The sequence below is a fragment of the Apteryx rowi genome, unplaced genomic scaffold (genome assembly GCF_003343035.1).
Source record: "Apteryx rowi isolate R43461 unplaced genomic scaffold, aptRow1 scaffold_50, whole genome shotgun sequence".
Classification (NCBI taxonomy): domain Eukaryota; kingdom Metazoa; phylum Chordata; class Aves; order Apterygiformes; family Apterygidae; genus Apteryx; species Apteryx rowi.
Window position 1 is genome coordinate 2,557,565 of NW_020450761.1, and position 20,314 is coordinate 2,577,878.

Below are 20,314 nucleotides of genomic sequence, written 5' to 3' on the forward strand. Positions count from 1 at the left end.
GCTGTGTACGGAGCAGCCCTGCCGGCCCCGCCGCCGGCCCCGGCGCTTGTGCTGGAGGCGCTCTCGAACCGGTGCGGGCCGCCGGCGGCTGCCGTAAACCGCTTGGCGCCCCGGTGCCGGCGAGCTGTAGCGGTGGCAGCCGGGCCCCGGCGTTGGTGGCCCTCACGGAGTACGTGCCAGAACAACCTCCTTTTGCCTGATCCCCACCGCCCGCTAGCGGAGGAGGGACTTCCGGGTGTAGCGTGGTGGGAAACCAGAAGTTAGTGTCGTGAGGCTTGTTAGTACCTCGTTTCTGGCACAGCCAAGACCACTGCTTCACAGCTAGTGTTTCCTGAACAGCTGCTCAGGAGCACATTTTATTCTAATTTGTGCCTACACTTCTAAAGTGATGGAGTATCTAAGGGACCAGTTTGCGCAGCCTTTTTAGGCAATCTGTGTTATGATAACTCTCTTAATTACTGCCTAGGCAATATGGATATTTGAAATAGTTTTCTTTATGGAAAACTAATGTCCATGTGAATAGCATACATGCAAAACTAGAAGTATAATGTTAATGGAAGCTAAAATTACATTAAATATTCACGTGGTACTCTTATCAAAAATTTATGCATTGCTAAATAGAAACTATCTGAATATTGTAGACAGACAAAATTTGTAGAATACAGATTGGCAAAACTATCTGTATGAATATGCTTGCCTGGTGGAGCGAGTAATGGGAAATTCTTTTGCTTCTGATTTGTGTATGGAATGAAACGTGTTTGACTCTTGCTGCATGGTTCATAGTTCTGTAATGTAAAACATTAGCATTTATCAGTTGAAAGGGAGATCTAGAAAGGTAAAGTTTGTTTCTAACCAGTAAGCAATATTGGGGGGAATTGGTTGGCTTCTGTAAGTCTTATATCATCAAAAATAGGTTTGAACCCTTAAAAGTTGCAGGGCCTAATAAAATGCTTCAAAAGAATAACTCTAGGCACCCCCCCGCCACCACCACCCAGCCTATGTTCTACAAATCTTAGTACTCTTTTTAATAAACTTCTGGTTTAATTTTGAGCAAGAAAGGAGAATTTATTTAGAGCATCACTTAGACAAATAGTGTGTAGTAAATATACACATTTCTATTCATGACTGTATTTATATAAGCTGTAATAAGAGCAGTAATCCAATGGTTCACTTCATGAAACCTTATTTAAGAAGGAATCAAAGAAAACTTTTGGAAACAAGAGGGCACAAACAATTTTATAATGCTGTCTATTTTACCACTGGAAACCCCTTGATTTGGGTTAGGTCTGGTTGAAGGCTGCTATAGTTGGTTTGTGTTTAAACACTTTAATCCCTCAGTTGAAACCTTTAACACAGTTGTCTTATTCCATTGATGTCCCTTATTGGATTATTCAGGTGGCAGACTATCTGCTGCAGAATATGGCTGTGTTAAATGTCTTTGAGTCATATTAGGGTGACTAGTGCAGTGCAAATGCAGTTGTACTTCTTCCTAAACTAGCTGGGCTCTTTATGTGACTGGTCTTGCCCCCCACATGTGGGGCTGAGCCCTGCTGGATTTGAGTAGGCTCCCCATAGACACTTAATCATCTGCTGGGTTTGACTTCCAGCTATTGCAGACTTCAACGGGAGTCAATTAACCTCAAGCTTCTTGAGCTTGATGGGAAATAGTCTTCTCTTCTAACCAATCTTGGATAATGGAGATTTGATTGTATATTAGTATTCACTAATATACAAAAAAAATAGTTGTTTAACCCAAAGTAGGGATCCTTTGATTTTAAATTTATTTTGATTTGATTTTATAGATAAGACACAGATTAATGCACTGTATTTTAACTTATGTAATCACATACCTTAATGTTTTTTACATTCAAATTTTGAATGATGTCCCCTTTGTGTTGGATTATATGGCTACTTTAACAGGTATGTGACTTATAGCCAAGAAAGGAGCAGAGTTACTGTCACTATAAGACAGAGATCTGTACTTCTATACCCCTAAGAATTTCTGATTCTTTAGATGTTCAAAAAAATTCTCTTGTTTGTTTACTTAAGATTTCTGTCAAATTCCACTTGGATAGAAATTGGAATTTGAGAAGATAAAGTAGCATTATTTTGTTAACCAGAACTACTGTTAGTATATTTTGATTAGTTTATTTTTCTTCTGTATTAAGCTTATTTTTAATTTACAGCAAATRTTAAACAAGAGTAGTATTTATTTTAATCAATTGACTGTTTCTTCTTTCCAGGAATAACATTTTTCAAAGCTGTTTGAGCATCTCTAGATGTTGCTAGGATGCTATATGCATTTCTCCCTCCAAAGGCTGGATAAGCGTAAAAGGTACTAACATAGTCCTAAACCCTATAAGGTCCCTTTCAGAAGGCACAGATAGAAATCCAGGACAGTCCATGCAGATACCTAGGTATGACTTCTTTGAGGGCTTGTATGCCTTTCAGAATGGTGCTTGGCCTAAACAAAACTGATCAGAGTAAAATACAGTATGGGTAAGCTGAGCTCATATTCTAGCCAGTCCATCAGCATGCCTGTCCTTCTAGCTGCTGTCTTTGCCACTTAGTGTTTACATTCTTCAGTTCTTTGGAGTGAATAGGTTACATGCTCTCATTTCATTTTCAAGAATGAAGCAGTTTTTCTTGTTTTGTCAATTACAATTGACATACCAACCTAAATGCATATACCAAAATGGCAATAAAGACTCCTTTATTAGTATTGTCTACTCTAATCACTGAAATACAAGTTAGCAAAGAAATTTTTGAAAATACTTCCCACCCAAGTATCTGAGAACCTGGAACAGTCTTTATAAAAATTCCTTCTGTAGTTACTCACTATTCAGAGTTAAGTGCTAGATGAAAGGGTATAAAAATAAGAAATGATTGAATTTCCAAAGCAGATAATACGAATGGGCAATTTTTTTTAAGCCTTTGATAATTTTTTCTGTTATAAGTAGTTCTGTGAGCAACAGACTAGTGAAGGCCAGCTTTCTATGAACATGTCTTGAAATCTAGCTTCTGTATAGATTACCTGATGCCTAAAAAGGGTCACAGTGCAGTCTCTGTGAAGTTTTTAATAGGGTTTCTCTCCAGCTATCTGTTTTCATGAAATTTCTAGCATCTCCTAAAGATCTCTAGGTGTGTGTCAGATTTTGTTGGATGTATTTGCATGCAGATGGGCACGTTTGTGCATCTTCCATGCCCTCTCTCCATATCAGCTTCATGTTTAATTTGATTGAATATGCCTAGTTTTCTCAGGTAAACTAAAACAGGATGGTTCTGACTTGATGTAAGGGAAGAGTCTTCATTGTGAGGACTGTCCAGGACTGGAGGAGGTTGCTGAGAGAGCTTGTCAAATCTCTCTCTGTGGAGGTTTTCAAGACCTGACTGGACAAGAAGTTGAGTAACCTGGTTGCAACACATTGCTGACCCTGCTTTGAATAGGAGGTTGGACTTGGTGACTTCCTGAGGTCCCCTCCAATATGAATGAGTTTATTGTTAAGAAGTAAGGCTGAAAGGCAGATAGACATGAGGTTTCCTTGTTCTGGTGATTTTTTTTTTTTCTTCCCCCCACTTTCAAGAAGTGAAATATTAATATTTTCACAAGTAGAAAAATTATGGTCCAGTACAGTTACTTGGGGAACTAATAGTGTTTGTCTTTGACTTAAGGCACTGCCCAGACTTTTATGTTGCTATTTAGTATTAAAATGCTACTGTATTATTGGATGGGGAAGAGTTGCAGTTGTGACAGTGTTTGAAATGCTGAACTTAGTTCCATGTTACATGTGTTGCAGAAATGAAGCGAACCTTCAGTGTTACATAAAGCTTCAATTGGGTTTATCATTATGGAAATACTATCTAAATCAACAGTAGATGTAGGAATAGGTTGATGGATAAAATGCCACTGAGAAATAGTTGAATGAACTGTTTAGGATCGCTCACATAAACTGAGTTTGGCTTGGGGCATCAGCTGCTGCAATAATTATCTTATTTTGCTAATGACCTGCTTTGGTTCTGTTTGAAAGGTACTGCTTCTGAAAACTCAGTGGGTTATCAATTTTTTGAAGATACATTTAAAGTTTTGGAAAGTAGGTAGAAAATTATCTTCTAGGTGGCAAAGGTGATAAGAGGATTGAGACTCTTGAGCTAGGGTGACTGACTTAATTTTGCTGCAGTGCTCTCGTGTTGAATATGCTTGCTAAAAATGGGATATATACCAACAAAAGGTTGACTGCAGTTATGCATGGAAACAAAGTGCAAGCTAAGGCTTGAAGAATATCCAAAATACAAGAGAAATAAACTAGTAATAAAAAATAGATGGATAATAAACTATTAATCAGAGTATCAAACTGAAGGCTTGAGGAAATGAGCTTAGAAGGCTGAAACTTCTTGACTCCTTCGATAAGGCCTTGCTGGTCTGATGGATACAGAGTATATTAGATGAATAACTTTGTGCCCTACTCCCAAGCAGTTTGTTTAAAGACAAGTTGAATAACCTCATACATGATACAGACATGCATCTTTTTGGATTGAAGACAAGCTACTTGAAAACTGGAAAATAAGTCATCTTTCTTCAGGATTCTTGGTCTTGTTCCATGTTTGTCTGTGTTCCTCCTGGATTAATGACTTTCATTTCAGAAAGGTTGCTGGTTAAGAAAACACTGAAATACATGGATATGACATACTGTGCTGCTTTTGTAGACTAATTTTCTGTTTTGTGAGATAGACTTGCCTCAAGAAGTGACTGCTTCATCTTCAGTAGAATCAGTATATCAGTTAAAGGATTGAGATGGAAGAACTGTTTCCAGTGGAACCTAACGTATTGAACCACATCTCCCTCTGTCTGACCTGAGCATGGTGTCATCCTGTCAGCTCTCTGTTTATCTGCATTGGACCATGGGGTTGGTGCACATAACCTGCTATCATAGAGGACTGATCATAAAAACATAACCACAGAGACGATACAAATTCCCAGTTGACTTCAATTTAAAAAGAGGATTTGACTTCTTTATTTTACTGCTTGGATTTTGATAGTACAATGCCAGAATAGTTACTGTGATTTATTTCATTCTGTATAGGTTCCTCTTCTACACCTATCCCAATGGTATCAGAATGTCTTCCAGACTTTTTACCAATAAAAAAGAGTAGAAAACAAGACTAGCATCTGTCAAATGGGGCTCCCTCTCCATTTCTGTCTACGCATCTTTCCTTTGGGGGGAGAAGAAGAGGAGAATAGCATGTGAGTTCTTTGACTTTAATTAAAAAAAAAAAAACCTCTTATGTTTTGTACATAAACTAACATGCTTTTCTTTTTTCTTTGTGCTGGGTTATGCCATATAGAGTAGAAAAAAAAGTATCTTTTTGCTTTTTACAAGGCTTAGTTTGTAGTATCATCTAGCTTCTGTGGGAGGGTATTTTACAACCTGGACCACTTACAAGAAAGTCTTGCCTTTGAAGGGTGAGATTTCATTTCGACAATGAACATCTCTTGTTTGGAGAGCTTTTCAAGACATTCAGAACCATCAGGGCTGAAGTACTGTTTTTTTGTTAAGCCTCGTCCTGGATGGATGAATTGTTTAGAAATAAGGACTGAGGTCTTTTAGACTCTGTTGGGTCCTCAGTGAACTATTTACGAACAAAGAAATAGCTGAGAAGCTCCCAGTGACCTCTTTGCAACAGAACTACTCCTCACGCATTCTGTGCCAATTTAAGTTTCTTAAGTCTTATGCATTTCAGTCTAAATTGTATTTTTCAGATAAAGGCACATAATTTTAAGGCTAAGTCCATGGGTATGGCTTATGATGCCCTAGGAGCTGTAGATGCACAAGTGACAGCCCAACTGTATGGAGAATTCAGTGTTGGAAGCGCTAAGCTCTTCAGGAGGGTGTTTTCTGGTGGGCCATGACACTGCACARCAACCCCTCAAATAGATGACCCATAGCAGATATTCTGTCTTTCTGGAATCTAGCTTTAGTCCTCCTCCTTTTCTGAATGTTGAACTCCCTGCTATCGCAGCCTGCTGGAGGGGGTAGGAAGTAAATCTAAATGATGGAGCTACACACGTTCTGCAGATGAGACCTGAAGATATAAAAGAGTGTTTCAGAAATTTGTCCCACTTCAGCATATTTAGCTATCACTGCTATATAGTTGTATTTTCTAATTACTTTTTTTTTTGCTTGTTTGAATGGCATTAATCTTCCTGTAGTCTGTTTTGTGCCAGTCGGTATCTGCTCACAGCAGCAGAAACTTTTGCAAGAAATAAATTCTGCAGGTGATCACATTTAAAGTGTGTGTGTGCGTATATGACAAGAAGTCAAATTGAGAGGCTTCTCATCCTGACACTGTAACATTCAAAGTGGAAGGTGTTGATATTCGTCTTTGCTAAATGAAGTGATAGTTATTTTCTGAACAGAACTTCATAAAATTTTAATATACAGGTTTTCTTGCTAAAAGCACAAAGAACAGTATAGCTATCATATAGACATGAAGCTATCTGAAAGAAGGAACTTGAAATTTTTGTTTAGATGGGAGAGAAGAAATTTAAAGGATTTTTTTATGTCCCCCAAATCAGCTTCTCTTTCCTTGAAGAGTAAGGAAGAGATCTAATTAGAAATATTAATGAGACCAGTTCTTCGCTTTAAGGCTTTTGCTTTTTCTTATTGAAGAATCTATTTTTGTGAATTACATTTTTGTTTTAATACTGTTAAATGCAAGTGCATGTGTTCAAATATTCCATCATGTTATTTTTATATTTCTTTTTTCAGGAAAAGTGCAAAATGTTTCAAATTCCTGTTCAAAATCTTGATAACATCAGGAAGGCTCGAAAAAAGGTGAAGGGCATTCTTGTGGATATTGGGCTTGACAGCTGCAGGGAATTGTTGAAGGTAAAGCATTCAAGTAATATAAAAAATCTGAGATTTGCATTTTAAACCTTTGAAAAAACTTTCACTGTTTATATGTGATATTCCTCTACCATAGATATTTATGATGAGGTAAAGAAAAGAAAACTGTCTTGAAGAATTGCTCAAGTCTGACAATATTTATATACTAGGGGTGGAACTTCGAGTTTCCGGCAACGTTATGTGCTAAAACACTATTTCTCAACAAGATGTGTTATAGATGGTGCTGCATACTCTCTGCTAGTAATATTTCAGCAAAAGGAAACACTACAGCTTCAGGTAAAATGCTATTAATAAAATGTTACCTGTCCACAACCGCTTTTTTTTTTTCTCCTTTTAAACTCATGAGCAAATGAAGATCTGAATCTACCCAAAGAGGTTAAATGCTCTCCCTTCACTTATCAAGGGGAAAATCTGAAGGATGTACAAATTGTCAGCATTTATGCAAAACAAAAAGCAATGAGATCCAGTAATCTGTTTCAGGCCTTTAAAACTGCTTCCAGGAAGAATACTAGATGTGGCTCATTGAGTGGTAGTTCAGTTCTACATCTTAAATTATGTGCAAGTGTACTGAGGTGGTGAAGATGAACCTAGTACCATCATGGTCACTTTCTGGAGAAAGTAGTGTGAAACAAGCAAGAAGAATTTACACCAGCAGACTGGACAACCTAATGCCAGAGAAGTGCAAGCATAGTAACATGCTCTCAGTGACTAAACAGTAGTCTTTAAGCCAGCTCTTGCACAGGCTCTTTTGCCTGCTCAGTATGTGGTCATGACTTCTTGCAAGGGCTTGGATCAGTTTTGTGTAATAGTACTGAAGGAAAATAGTTAACTCTGTAGATTGGTGTTGTCTCTTGTGGTAACACTCTTGGTTATTGTAATTAACAATGTTTATTTATACTTAATACATTTAAATAAATGTCATGAGAGCACAGAAAGGTGTATTTGTCTAATAATTTCCATATCTTCATCGTTCTTATTTTGTATATTGTGTTGTATTTAGAGCTCTAAGCAGGACCCTTGAAAGTAAAAATGCTTTGCTGATACTAGTTTTTTTGCTATGAAATTGATTGAAGCAGTGAAGTCCAACTTTTTGTTTGAACTATGGGGCTTAATGGTGAATAAGGTAGTCTTTAAGAAAACAGACACAAACAAAAAAACCCCTAGCAAACATGTTCATTTTAAAATAAGCTATGGGAAGTATGGGCCAAAAAAACAGTATTTTAGTTTCTTGTAAATAACTTCCCTCAACCAAGTTCATTACTTAAAACTGGTTTTCAAGATAATCTGGCGTTATTTGGGTGTGACTTTAACAGCAAGAATAATGTTTTTTAGAACTGAATTTACACTTGTCTCCTATGAGTGAGTCTTGTTGGTAGAATAGCGTGTCTGATGTCTAATAGGTAAGAACATGCTCAGTTGAATTTTTTTTTCTCTAATATCAAGGTGGATTTCTGGACATGGTGCTCTTGAGGCAGGACAACTAAGTAATGGTATGAAATAATATGATTTGGACTTGACCAGCTATCTGAGCTTAAGATTGGTCTTAAACTGTTCTAATAAGACACGGTAATAGTGGTTTATGAGGAAGGTGAAGGAATTTCACAGGCAGCTATTACCCTTTGTAGCTTGGAGACCAAAAGGATTAGTTTGTAGGCTAAATGTTCTTAACTGGTCTCTGCTAGGAAGAAAGCATAAGCTTTTTGTATGAAACTATTGGTTTGGTTCTCAAAATAACAATATTAAGTACACAAACTGTGATGTTAGAGGTATTCCTTTGGCAAACTACTTAGCTTGTCAAGCATACTGGGACATTTATTGTGAATTTTCATTTAGACTCTGGCCATTTTAATTTTTGTTCTAGAAAATAGTGATGATTTTGATGCAGAAGAAAAAGTTATCAGTTTTAAAATGTTGTTTTTATGCTTCAGAAATATCCACAGCGCATCATGATTAATCAAGCTTCTCGGAGGTTTTTATTCCCTTGTTGTCACCTCTTCTTCATCCTATTTTCCCTTCCCTCCCCAAAATAAGAAATGTGGGAAGAGTAAAACCAGTTTAACCAATCAAAGCTTTCTTCTGGGCTATCAGTGTTGATTTCTGCTGAAAGGAAGAGCTTAAAATGGGCCACTCATAGCACTGACTACATCCCCAGGATAAAAATGTTTTTCTTTCTTTACCAGTGAATTTTTCTGTACAAGATAGGTATTTTGGCACAAAAGATCTAGGCCTACCATGACCATCCATTACCTTTTGGTTGTAGGAAACTGGAGATCTAGTCTAGGGCCTAAGGGCCTCTCAGTGGTGGAGAGATCCAAGAAAAGTTTTGTTGTTGTCCTGTGGTGTTTTTTTGTTTTGTTAACGGACTGTGTAATTCACTTCAGTGAGTTTGGCTGAAGGCTGTTAGTCTATTAGTAAGTCTTGAGTCTTCTCTCTTGATAGAGAAGATGTTGTAAGAAAAGCACTGTATTCTTTTAAGGCTGTGGGATTTCTCTTGCTCTGTGCAATGATTCTTCCTAAGGTCATGTATTTTTAGGAATGTTTAGTTTAAGGACAAACAGCTAACTACCCCCTGATCTTGATTACAGTGGAAGGGGTTTGTTTCTTGTTGCCCAGAGCTCTTCAAGGTTCTCCTTGGGGAAACTTCCAGGCTGAAGAAGCTAGAAAGCCTATTACAAACTTGGCTACATTTTTTCTAAACTGTTTTTTAAAAACAAAATGAAACATTGTATTTCTTTTGAATCAAATTGTAACTTTCTGGCCGTTGTAGTCTATTGCTCAGATCACAGCAGTGTTCAGATTCACACTACATAGACAAGAACTGAGTGTGAACAGAGCCTGTGTTTAACAGGCTTGTGTATTTGTTTGACTGCTACAAGATTGGTTTCCTTTATATAATTTTTTTGTTGCTCTGTACCCTAGGTTGCTTGTAATTCCACATAAATACTGTATTGGATTTCTTGACTGCAAACTATTAGGCTTATTGGAAAAAAAACCCTTCTACTTTTCTTGAAGATGAGTTAATCTTTAACAGTTTCCATGACCTATTTCTGCTGTTCCAATGGATTCTGGTGTGGAGCTGAAAAATCTCACTCTTTCAAAGCATCATGCAGGACTGTTTAGATAAGAGGACTTTGGGGAAAGAAGGGGAACAGGAAAGAAGAAGTGATGCTAATTACCAGTGGGGATTAAAGCTGGATTCATAGCCTACTTTTCATGTAAGACATTTGTCTAATGTGCTGTTGAAGCTGGTCTAAGGTCTTTTGAAGTATGGGCCTCAGAAAATGGAGAGAAACTTAAGCTTCTTAGAGTATTAACTGACTGGCTTGGAGTACTTAAACTGCTCTTAAGTGGAATTGGTTAGAAGGATATTATAGTTGTTTGCCCTCTAATGGTTGCTGCAGACGCAATTGTAATAGTATTTCTTTCAAGCTGTAAAAACAGTATTTCCTGAAATAAGCTTCTGGGAATGCCTTTGCAAGTAAAAGCATAGTGATAGCATAAAAACTTAAATACTAAAATCTGTTGCAAAATAATCTGTAGTGCAAGATAAGAAATGGAGGTAAATGCTGGAATGCTGTAGATTTTAGGAGGAAGAAAGTAGAGGGAGATGGGATCTTCCAGTGTTCGTTGAACTCGGCTAGAAGCAATTGAAATAATGTAGGATGGAAAATACTAACACTATTTTGAGTAAAAGAAGTGTTCAGAATTTCAGTGATGTAACATGAGGCAATAATATGAGCTGGTATTTGAGGTAAAATAAATAAGGGACAAAGAAGCGATTTCTCTAAACTGAATTTTGAGACCTGTTGGTGAATGCTGTGCAGACCTTCCCTTCATGTGTTTTGTGGGTCCCTCCACCCTGCTCTGTATTTAGACTATGTTCTTGTATTCAAAAGCAGACTGTATGTCTTTGTTTTCTGGTTTTCTTTCAGAATCTTAAAAGTTTTGACCCAGGTGAAAAATACTTTTTCAACACTTCATGGAGTGATGTCTCTCCTTGGGAGTCTGTGGGCAAAAGGAAGGTATGTATGTCTGTCTGTCTGTGACAGAAAGTGTGGGCAGACATGCACGTGGAATTGTTACTACTTAACATTTTCAGAGGTCCTGATGACTAAACCCCCCCCCTTTTTTTTTTAAAGTAGCTTTAAGATTTGTTTTCTAAATACTACTTGCAAGGGAATAATGTTTCATTGCCTCTGTTTTCTTCGCTTTCATGGAGCTGTTAATAAGGACTGTATTATGCTGTTGGGGGTCTTTGAAGATACAACCTTGCACATCGGTATTCCAGGTGTCACATTAATTTTCTGCCTTTTTAGCAACATCTAATATGTGGTCTTAACACACTTTTGTATACAACATTCTTTTTCCTTCATTGGAAGGGTGGAAATATAGTTGGATAGACGTGAGTAGATGAAGCATAAATAATTGTTAGTGGCTTGGGACTGGGTTTCACTGAAAAACACTCTTTAAACTTGTGGATACGAAACAGCTTTTACTTTTTGTGTAGCTGGAATGTTTGAAGCTAGAATCTGCGAGAAAAGCAGGGTTGAGATGAACAAAAAGTATCTATTAGAAAATTATAAATATTGTAACTAAAGGATAGGAGAATATCTGGAAGAAAGGGTAGTCTTTTCTGAATCTTGCTGAAAAGCCTCATGGCTCCTGACTACTTCTATGAGGAAGGCCTGTCAGCATCCTGTAAACAGTAGTGGGCTCATTTTTTTCAGTTGGGGGTGATGGTGTGGGAAATAACTGTTTAGGATAGCCTAGTGTTTTGTCAGTGTTTTGCCAAACTCTGATTTTTAGTAGCATGTCCCCCTCCCCACAGAACCTTGTCTGCTTTGTCTCCTAGTTGTCCTTTCCTAACCCTGGGTATGTGTGTTGTAAGGCGATGAAGGCACTGAAGGCTCATTGTTCTCATGCACTTGTGGATGAAAGGGTCAGATGTGACTTGTTTTTCTGTTTCTGTAGAAGTTTGTATCTAACCTCTTATCACCACCTCAGATAAGGCTTATAGTTACCTTCAGTCAGACTGCTTTTAGTTTCGGTGAATGGATTAAATCCTGTTAATGGTGATGACAGGTCTCCGGGCTCCAGCTACTGTATTATCTGAGTTCTAACTTTGCAATTTTTTTTTCCTCTGTTTCCTCTCCCTTCTTACTAAAGACTGAGAAATTCACCCCTGGGAGATCTTCCATGTTAGATGAATAAGGGAAAATCCCCCCACCCCCCTTAGACATGGAACAGGGAAGAGGAGGGTGAAGACGGACCAAACAAGTTTCCTGTCTAAAACCTAAGATGTGTATCTCCCCCCCCCCCACCCCCCGCTCTTTTCACAATTCATTAAGAAAAATGGTTATCTCTTCTAGTGAAAATGGAAAAGAATTACAAATCATCTGCTAGAGGAAGAATCTTCTTTCATCCCTATTGCCTGGAGACAGATCAACAAGGCAGTTGTATTCATGAGTAAAAACTGATTCCTTGCCAGGAGGGAGAAATACAGATCTTATCCTGGTTCAAATAGTCAGCATGAGTATAGTAGCTATACAGGCATACCTTGGAGATACTGTGGGTTCAGTTCCAGACCACCGCAATAAAAGCAAGYCACATGAATTTTTTGGTTTCCCAGTGCGTATAAAAGTTATGTTTACACTATACTGTAGTCTATTAAGTGTGCAATAGCATTATGTCTAAAACCAGTAATGTATGTAGCTTAATTAAAAAATACTTCATTGCTAAAAAATGCTAACCATCATCTGAGCCTTCATAGAGTCATAACCTTTTTGCTGATGGAGGGTCTTGCCTCTGTTGATGGCTGCTGACTGATCAGTGTGGTGGTTGCTGAAGGCTGGGGTGGCTGTGGCAATTTCTTAAGACAGCAATGAAATTTGCTGCATCGATTGACTCTTCCTTTCATGAAGAATTTTTCTGTAGTATGCGATGATGTTTGACAGCATTTTACCCACAATAGAACTTCTTTCAAAATTGGAAACAATCCTCTCAAACCCTGCTGCTGCTTCATCAACCAAGTTTATGTAATATTCTAAATCCTTTGTTGTTGCTTCAACAATGTTCACAGCATCTTCACCAGGAGTAGATTCCATCTCAAGAAACCACTTTCTTCATCCATAAGAACTTTTATGTTATGGAGACGACTTGTTTCCTTAAACCTCATGAACCGGTCTCTGCTGGCTTCAACCTTTTCTTCTGCACCTTTCTCACCTCTCTCAGCCTTCATAGAATTGAAGAGAGTTAGGGCCTTGCTCTGGTTTAGGCTTTGGCTTAAGGGAATGTTGTGGCTGGTTTGATCTTCTATCCAGACCACCAAAGCTTTCTCCATATCAGCAGTAAGGCTGTTTCGCTTTCTTATCATTCGTGTGTTCACTGGAGTAGCACTTTTAATTTCCTTCAAGACCTTTTCCTTTGCATTCACAGCTTGGCTACCTGTTTGGCACAAGGGGCCTTGCTTTCAGCCTATCTCGGCTTTTGACATGCCTTCCTCACTAAGCTTAATCCTTTCTAGCTTTTGATTTAAAGTGATAGATGTGCGACTCTTCCTTTCACTTGAGCACTTAGAGGCCATTGTAGGGTTATTAATTGCCCTAACTTGTGTCTTGGAGAATAGGGAGGCCCAAGGAGAGGGAGAGACACGGGGAAACGGCTGGTCAGTGGAGCAGTCAGCACACATGCAACACTGATCAATTAAGTTTGCTGTCTTATATGGGCGTGGTTCCTGGCACCCCAAAACAATTACAATAGTAACATCAAAGATCATTGATCACAGATCACCATAACAGATATAATAGTAATGAAAAAGTTTGAAATATTGCAAGAATTACCAAAATGAGACGGAGACATGAAGTGAGCACATGCTGTTGGAAAATTGGCGCTGATAGACTTGCCTGAGGCAGGGTTGCCACAAACCTTCAATTTTTGTATTAAAAAAAAGCAATATCTGCAAAGCGCAATAAAGCGAAGTGCAATAAAATGAGGTATGTCTGTATCTGTTCAAAAGCCAGCACTGGAATCTGATCTGATGAACCTCATTGCAAAGACCATAATGTGCTACTGTGGCACTGATTTGCCAAGTGATACCTCTTCAGTACTAAGTTTCTTCCTACCCATTTGTTTAAACAACCTTTGTTCCTTGATATACATCATACACTTGTCTTGGTGCTACCTAGATTTGGGAGAAAAGAAATTGGTCCTTCAGGATGTTCTATTCTAAAGTTCTTACAATAAGGAAGAAGAGCTGTTTGAGCTGCATCAGAAAGTCAGTAGGCTGGAAAAGACTTCTGTTTAGATTGGTCTGTGGTTTCTATCAGTACTATTTTTATGGAGACTTTAGTAATTCTGGAAGAACTAGGATTTTTAGAGGATGTTGTGTCTTTCTGCTTGTCTCTAGGTTATGGGGATTGTGAGACTGCAGAACGGAAAGTTGCTGCGTCCAGGGGTGTGTTCTGTTGGAGTGGGGCTAATTGTTTTTTTTCTTTTTCTAAATACCTCTAATGAGCCTTTTTGGATTCCATTTGTATAGTTTAGTGTTGTGCTGGTCAAACTATGTTGCGACAGTTCAGTTTTTCTAAGAGGATTAGAATTCTTGTTTTGACAAACTTTTGTCAAACTGAGATGCCATTAACAGAAGACTGAACAGTAGCACTTGCAAACATGAAAAGCAGCTTAGACTGTGTGCAAGCAGAACATGCTGACCAAATGATTAAGGTGTCTATGTGGAAGAGCTCTATTTCATAAATGGTCAAAGTAGCAAACTTCTGTCATGCTTCTGTCATCTAAAGCAGATTTCTTTTTTCCTTTTCCTGGTTCATGTCACTCATATTTCCATCAAAAAGTAAGCAAATCTTCTAAGAAAACATGAAGAAATATTTCCCGTAGTCTTACCTGTATGCATTTAATGGGGTCAGTTTCTTGGTGGTATATTGCAATGTTTGTTTAAAAAAAAAATTACTTCAGAATAGTAAATTAATTCAGCACTTGGATCATTTACTTGTGAAGTGTTTTCACTGCCTTTAACAATTATATAGACTTAATAATGTACTCTTATATTAACCAGATTTGGTAGCAGGGAAATTTTGACACTACATTAAACTATGATATAGATTTGCAGGGACAAAAAGGCACGAACCAGAAATGAACAGCAAAAATGATTATTAAGTTTGACCATTTTGTGTAAGAAACAGTAAAATGTGAAGAGGGTATGGGCCCAGTATAGGAAAATAAATGAGCTTTTCTGAGCCTGTGGCAGCCAATAACAAAAGCAGTCACAGTTTGTCACCTGAGTTCTTCAGAAGTAAGGCTAGCCAGGTGCGGCCTTTAATAATACTTTATTTGCTTCATTAGTTCAGTCATTTCAGTGGCCTTTCTCTGCTCCCCATAATCAACATAAGATGAAACTTCTAGTTTGCTCTGGTGCTGTTTGCTAGTAGCCAAGACCAGACACCTAAAGAAGAGCCTAAGAGTAGGAAGTAACATAATGGTACTTTTCCAGTTTACTCCTCACTAGCCATAGCCAGACAGTGGCATTATCTGATCTAAATCTAACCTCCAAATTCAAAAGGTATAATCTGGACACTGCTTTAGTACTGCTGAATAGGTGATCTTCATGGCTATATGAAATGACAAAACAAATAGCTGCACAAATTTTTGCTACAGTTCTTCCTAACGTGCCTACGGACATGTATGTGGGTGGTCTGKCTAGGCCAGATGCTGTGGTGGTGGAAGAGCTTGCTGTTCTTTTTGGATGGTGTTTTGTAAGTGATGACTGGCAGCTGTCAGTAAGGTGTAATTCACATTTGAAGGAACAGACACATTCCACTAGATGTTTAAGAGTGCGTATTTCTCACTTGGATATTGTTGTCACTGGTTTTGTAGTTTCTGGCAGAAATCAGGGTTAACTTTGTAGCAAGTTGATAAGAAAAATAGTTGACAGGGCTACTCTTTTTTCTGGAGAGAGCAAATAATGTTCACATGGATATGAAAAGTAATGCTTTTCAAGAGGCACGTAATTGAGGAAGAAAACCATTGTTTAGTGGTTTAATGGAAGATGGCTAGGTTTATTTTTACAGGGTAAAAATTTTTCTTAAATTCTGAGAAGAATCCACACACTCAAATGAGTATACAAGTAAATTTCTTAAAGAAACTACAGTAATGGGATATCCAGTATATTGAGATTCTTGGAAGAGGTCATTACTACTTTAACTTTCTCTTTCCTTTACTAATCTGGCTCTTAAGTCTTTTGTGGCTTTACTGGCAGAGGTACTTTTTAAAAGCTTTCAATGAAGGATAGGATATTGAAATATTCAAAAAACCTTCCCTTTTCTCCCCTTTCCTCCAGTAAATAGGAGGTGGCACTGTTACCTGTTAATTAAAATTTTAAAAGCTTCATATTAAAAGGGCCGCTGCTCCTAATTGCTAAGGTTTCACTTCTATGTACTGTGGTATACAAATTCTTAGCCTGTTCTGTGATTGATTTTCCCCTTCTTAAAACTGGCTTCATAATTACCTGAACTAGGTTAGAACAGAACCCACTTAAGGCTTCTTAATAAATTATAAAGAAGCAAAAAGGGCACAAATGTTTCTCCCTTTTTAAGTATGTCATCTTTAAGTCTGCTTTTCAAAAACAGGTCTCCATGAAACTGAGAAGATATATGCTATACATCCAGTGAAGGCATTTTTGACAGGTGATAGTGCAGACTTATTTTCAAACGGATAACAGGGGTTTAGAAACTGCCAGTTTCTAAGTGGATGTTTTTGTTTTGTTTGCAGAGATACAGAACAAAGCCCTACTGCTGTAGCTTATGCAAGTTCTCTTCAAAATTGCTTACTTCATTCAAGAATCACTTGCACCGTTACCATGAAGATGAAATGGACCAAGAGTTGGTGGTTCCTTGCCCAAAATGTGCTTTTGCTTCTGATCCCAAAATAGTGGGAAAACATATCCGGATGTTTCATTCATCTAATAAGAGAATACAGAACTATACAGTCAGCATTTTGGATGGCATGAAACAATTTAGGAGTGACATCATAAACTTTACGTGTCTAAAATGTCACTTTACAGACACATTATATTACAATATGAAGAAACATGTGCTGATGAACCATTTTCAAAACCTAATAAGTACCTATTTTGGCCAGAGACTTGATGAAAGTGAAGAGAATTCTGTTGAGCACTACTGTAAAAAGTGCAATGCTTCTGCAAACAGCCAAGATTCTTTAATGTATCATGTCTTAACAGCTGAAACCCACAGAGACCTGGAGAACAAACTTCGGTCTGTGATTTCAGAACATATTAAGAAACCAGGACTTGTGAAACAAATGCATATTGCTCCGAAGCCTCCCCCAGCTATGACTGTGGCTGCTCTATCTTTAGGGCCGGCCACTGCCCCAGCAGGTTCCATTACAGCGCCAGCTTGCATCCAGCTTGCATTTCCACAGAATAATCAAAACCAGACTGTGGTGCAGGCAAAAGCAGCTCAAAACACAGTCAGATCACTGACTGTTCCAAGTGCCTCTGGTAGCCTTCCACATACAACTTCTGCTCCAGTTGTTACTGCATCACATGTTACTCTCGTATCTAGTAATCTTTCTGTAGGTCAGAATGCTGTTAATATTCAGCCGTCACCATCGCAGCCTATCATCGTTTCCCATAGACTTCCTCTTAATCAGCCTGTCAGGGCTGGGGCTATTCCTCTTAATCATTCTGTTGGGACGCTAAATAGAACTGTGGCCCCTGCAGTTCTTCCACTTAATCAACCTGTCAGGCCTGGGCTCTTTCCTATTAATCAGCCTATTGGTACTATAAATAGTCCAGTTGCAGCTGGACCTCTACCTATTGCTCAACCTGTTAGCCCTGTAAATCAGACAGTTGCACCAGGAGTCCTCCCTGTAAATCAGCCAGTTGCACCGGGAGTTCTCTCTGCGAACCAATCACTTGGGAATGTGAATAGACCCATTGGTCCCGGAGTCCTTCCTGTGGCCCAAACAGTTGCCTCAGGGGTTCTCCAGCTTAATCAGCCTGTTGCATCTGGAGTTGTTCCTGTTAGACAGCCTGTCAGGCCTGGGTTTCTTCAGCTTAATCAACCTGTTGCTCCAGGAGTTATCCCTGTAAATCAGCCAGTTAGACCTGCCATTTCTCAAAACACAGCTTTTCTGGCTGCAGGTCCTATACTTAGACAGTTGATTCCAACTGGTAAGCAGGTTAATGGGATACCTATGTACACRCTTGCTCCAGTTTCAGTTACTTTGCCTGTGCCTCCTGGTGGTGGTGTAGCAACTGTTACACCACCGCAAATGCCAATCCAGCTAATGCAGTCTGGGATGGTAACTCAATTATCTCAGTCACCGGCTAGCGCACCCTCTCCTCCAGTGCTTGTAACATCTCAGAATATATCTTTACAGGCTTCCCCACCTGGTCCTGAAACAAATCAGGCTATCAAACAGGCTAAGCAATGGAAGACTTGCCCTGTTTGCAATGAACTTTTCCCGTCAAATGTCTACCAGGTGCACATGGAGGTGGCTCACAAACATGGTGAAATAAAAATGGAGGAAAACCTGGAACCTGACAAACTTGCAGCTTGTGCACCCTTTCTGAGGTGGATGACAGAAAAGACTGTTAGGTGTTTCTCTTGTAAATGTTTTCTGTGTGAGGAAGAGCTTATGAAACATCTCTTGATGCATGGTTTAGCTTGCTTGTTTTGCACACTTACTTTCCATGACTTAAAAAGCCTTGTGGAGCACAATAAAACTACACATAATGGGAAAAAGAAATTACATGCAGATTACAGCAACAGAGGATTTCAACTAGATAATGATGCTCAGGGTGACCTTGTATTTCCACACTTTGATTTCAATACAGTGTTACCAAAAGAAGACATTGAAAAAGAAGTACATCTGGCAGTGCTTGCTGGAGTAAATTCAAGGACACTTGTCCCTGTTTACATCAAAGTGAAACCTCAGACAGTGGAAGTGAACAATAGATGCAACAAAAAAGTGTTAACATGTCCCTTTTGTTTTGGTACCTTTGTTAGTAAAGAAGCCTATGAAATGCATTTGAAAGAGAGGCATCATATAATGCCAACTGTACATACAATTTTGAAGTCTCCTGCTTTCAAGTGCATCCACTGCTGTGGAGTGTACACTGGAAATATGACTCTGACAGCTATTGCTGTACATTTGCTCCGTTGTAGAAGTGCTCCCAAAAACAGCAACTCAAGTGTGAAGATGCAGCTTGAGCGCACTGAGAAGAAAGAGCTACTGTTTGTGAATGGTGAAAAGCATGATTCTGTGATGCTTAAAAGAAAACAATCTGATACCTGCTTTGTTGGAGAAGACCAAAGGAATAAAGAACAGCAGCCTCAAACCTTAAGTACTGGCATAGCTCCATCTTTAGAAAAAGAAGTGAATTCAGGGGTAGTGCCTTTCAAGCGACAAAAGATTAATAGTAGAACTGAGATGAAGAAACTTTATTCTAGTGAGGATCTTCGCATTCTAGCAGTAGATCCTAAACAGTATGAACACAATTCATATGAGGCTCAAAAACAGTTTTTGACAGATTACTTTCACAAGAGGCCATATCCTACTAAAAAAGAGATGGAGTTGCTATCCTCACTGCTATATGCATCAAAAATTGATGTTGCATCCTTCTTTGGAAAAAGGAGGAATATATGCTTAAAGGCGATAAAAAACCACAAGCCATCTGTGCTGCTGGGTTTCAGTGTGTCTGAACTAAAAAATATTAAGCACAGTTTGAATTTAAAAGATGAACCATTAAATATGTAAGAGGTTTTTAAAACAACTAAAAGCAATCCATAATTGCATACTTATCAGTTTAGCAATTTATTGTACTTATTTGTTTTAACTTGCGGACTGGCCTGTTGAAGGGTTACAGTAGTATAAAGGTCTCGTTCAGTTGTGACTGTTATTGTGAAAGGCACACGTAGTTGTGTATTTGAAAAAGCTAAAACCTTCAGATTTACACTTCTGGAATTTGTTTTAGCTTTTTACATTTTCTGAAGTAGATTTTTTATTTCATTTTGTGTTTTTTCCCTTCTTCCCCTTCAGCCTCCCATTAGACTTTTTATACCACCATGTAAAATGTTTGTCCTGTTAAAAACAAATTTTATTTTTTCTGCAATGTCAACATCTTTTTTAAACAATAAAATGTATAATGTTGGTTAAAACATTGAGGTAAACTAGATGGAAAAACATCTATTTGATTATTTGTGTTTTTTAACTCCTCCTAATTTCCCCCCCCCATTTTCTTTTTATCTACTGAAGAAAGTGATTGTAGCCTTTACATCCATTCTCTCTCCCCCCTTTCCCTCCCCCAATTTTGGATGCACTGGTAGCAATAAAATACTTGGCAGTCTTTTTTTTTTTTTTTTTTTTGAAAT

At 38.3% G+C, this 20,314-nt stretch overlaps 1 protein-coding gene across 8 annotated transcripts; it reads left to right on the forward strand.

Annotated features, from left to right (window-relative positions):
• Positions 1-2,230: 2,230 nt before the first annotated feature.
• ADNP2 (ADNP homeobox 2) lies at positions 2,231-20,289 on the forward strand. Of its 8 annotated transcripts, XM_026079799.1 has the most exons (6): positions 2,236-2,335; positions 4,730-4,904; positions 5,082-5,242; positions 6,768-6,887; positions 10,838-10,927; positions 16,689-20,289. In XM_026079799.1, exons 4-6 carry the CDS (start codon positions 6,780-6,782, stop codon positions 19,698-19,700), a joined length of 3,210 nt encoding a protein of 1,069 aa, XP_025935584.1. In that variant the 5' UTR covers positions 2,236-2,335; positions 4,730-4,904; positions 5,082-5,242; positions 6,768-6,779; the 3' UTR covers positions 19,701-20,289. The 8 variants fall into 8 exon arrangements, with proteins under 8 accessions (XP_025935583.1, XP_025935584.1, XP_025935585.1 ...); XM_026079798.1 differs by lacking the exon at positions 4,730-4,904 and having other exon boundaries at positions 2,231-2,335; XM_026079800.1 differs by lacking the exon at positions 2,236-2,335 and having other exon boundaries at positions 2,397-4,904.
• Positions 20,290-20,314: the final 25 nt, after the last annotated feature.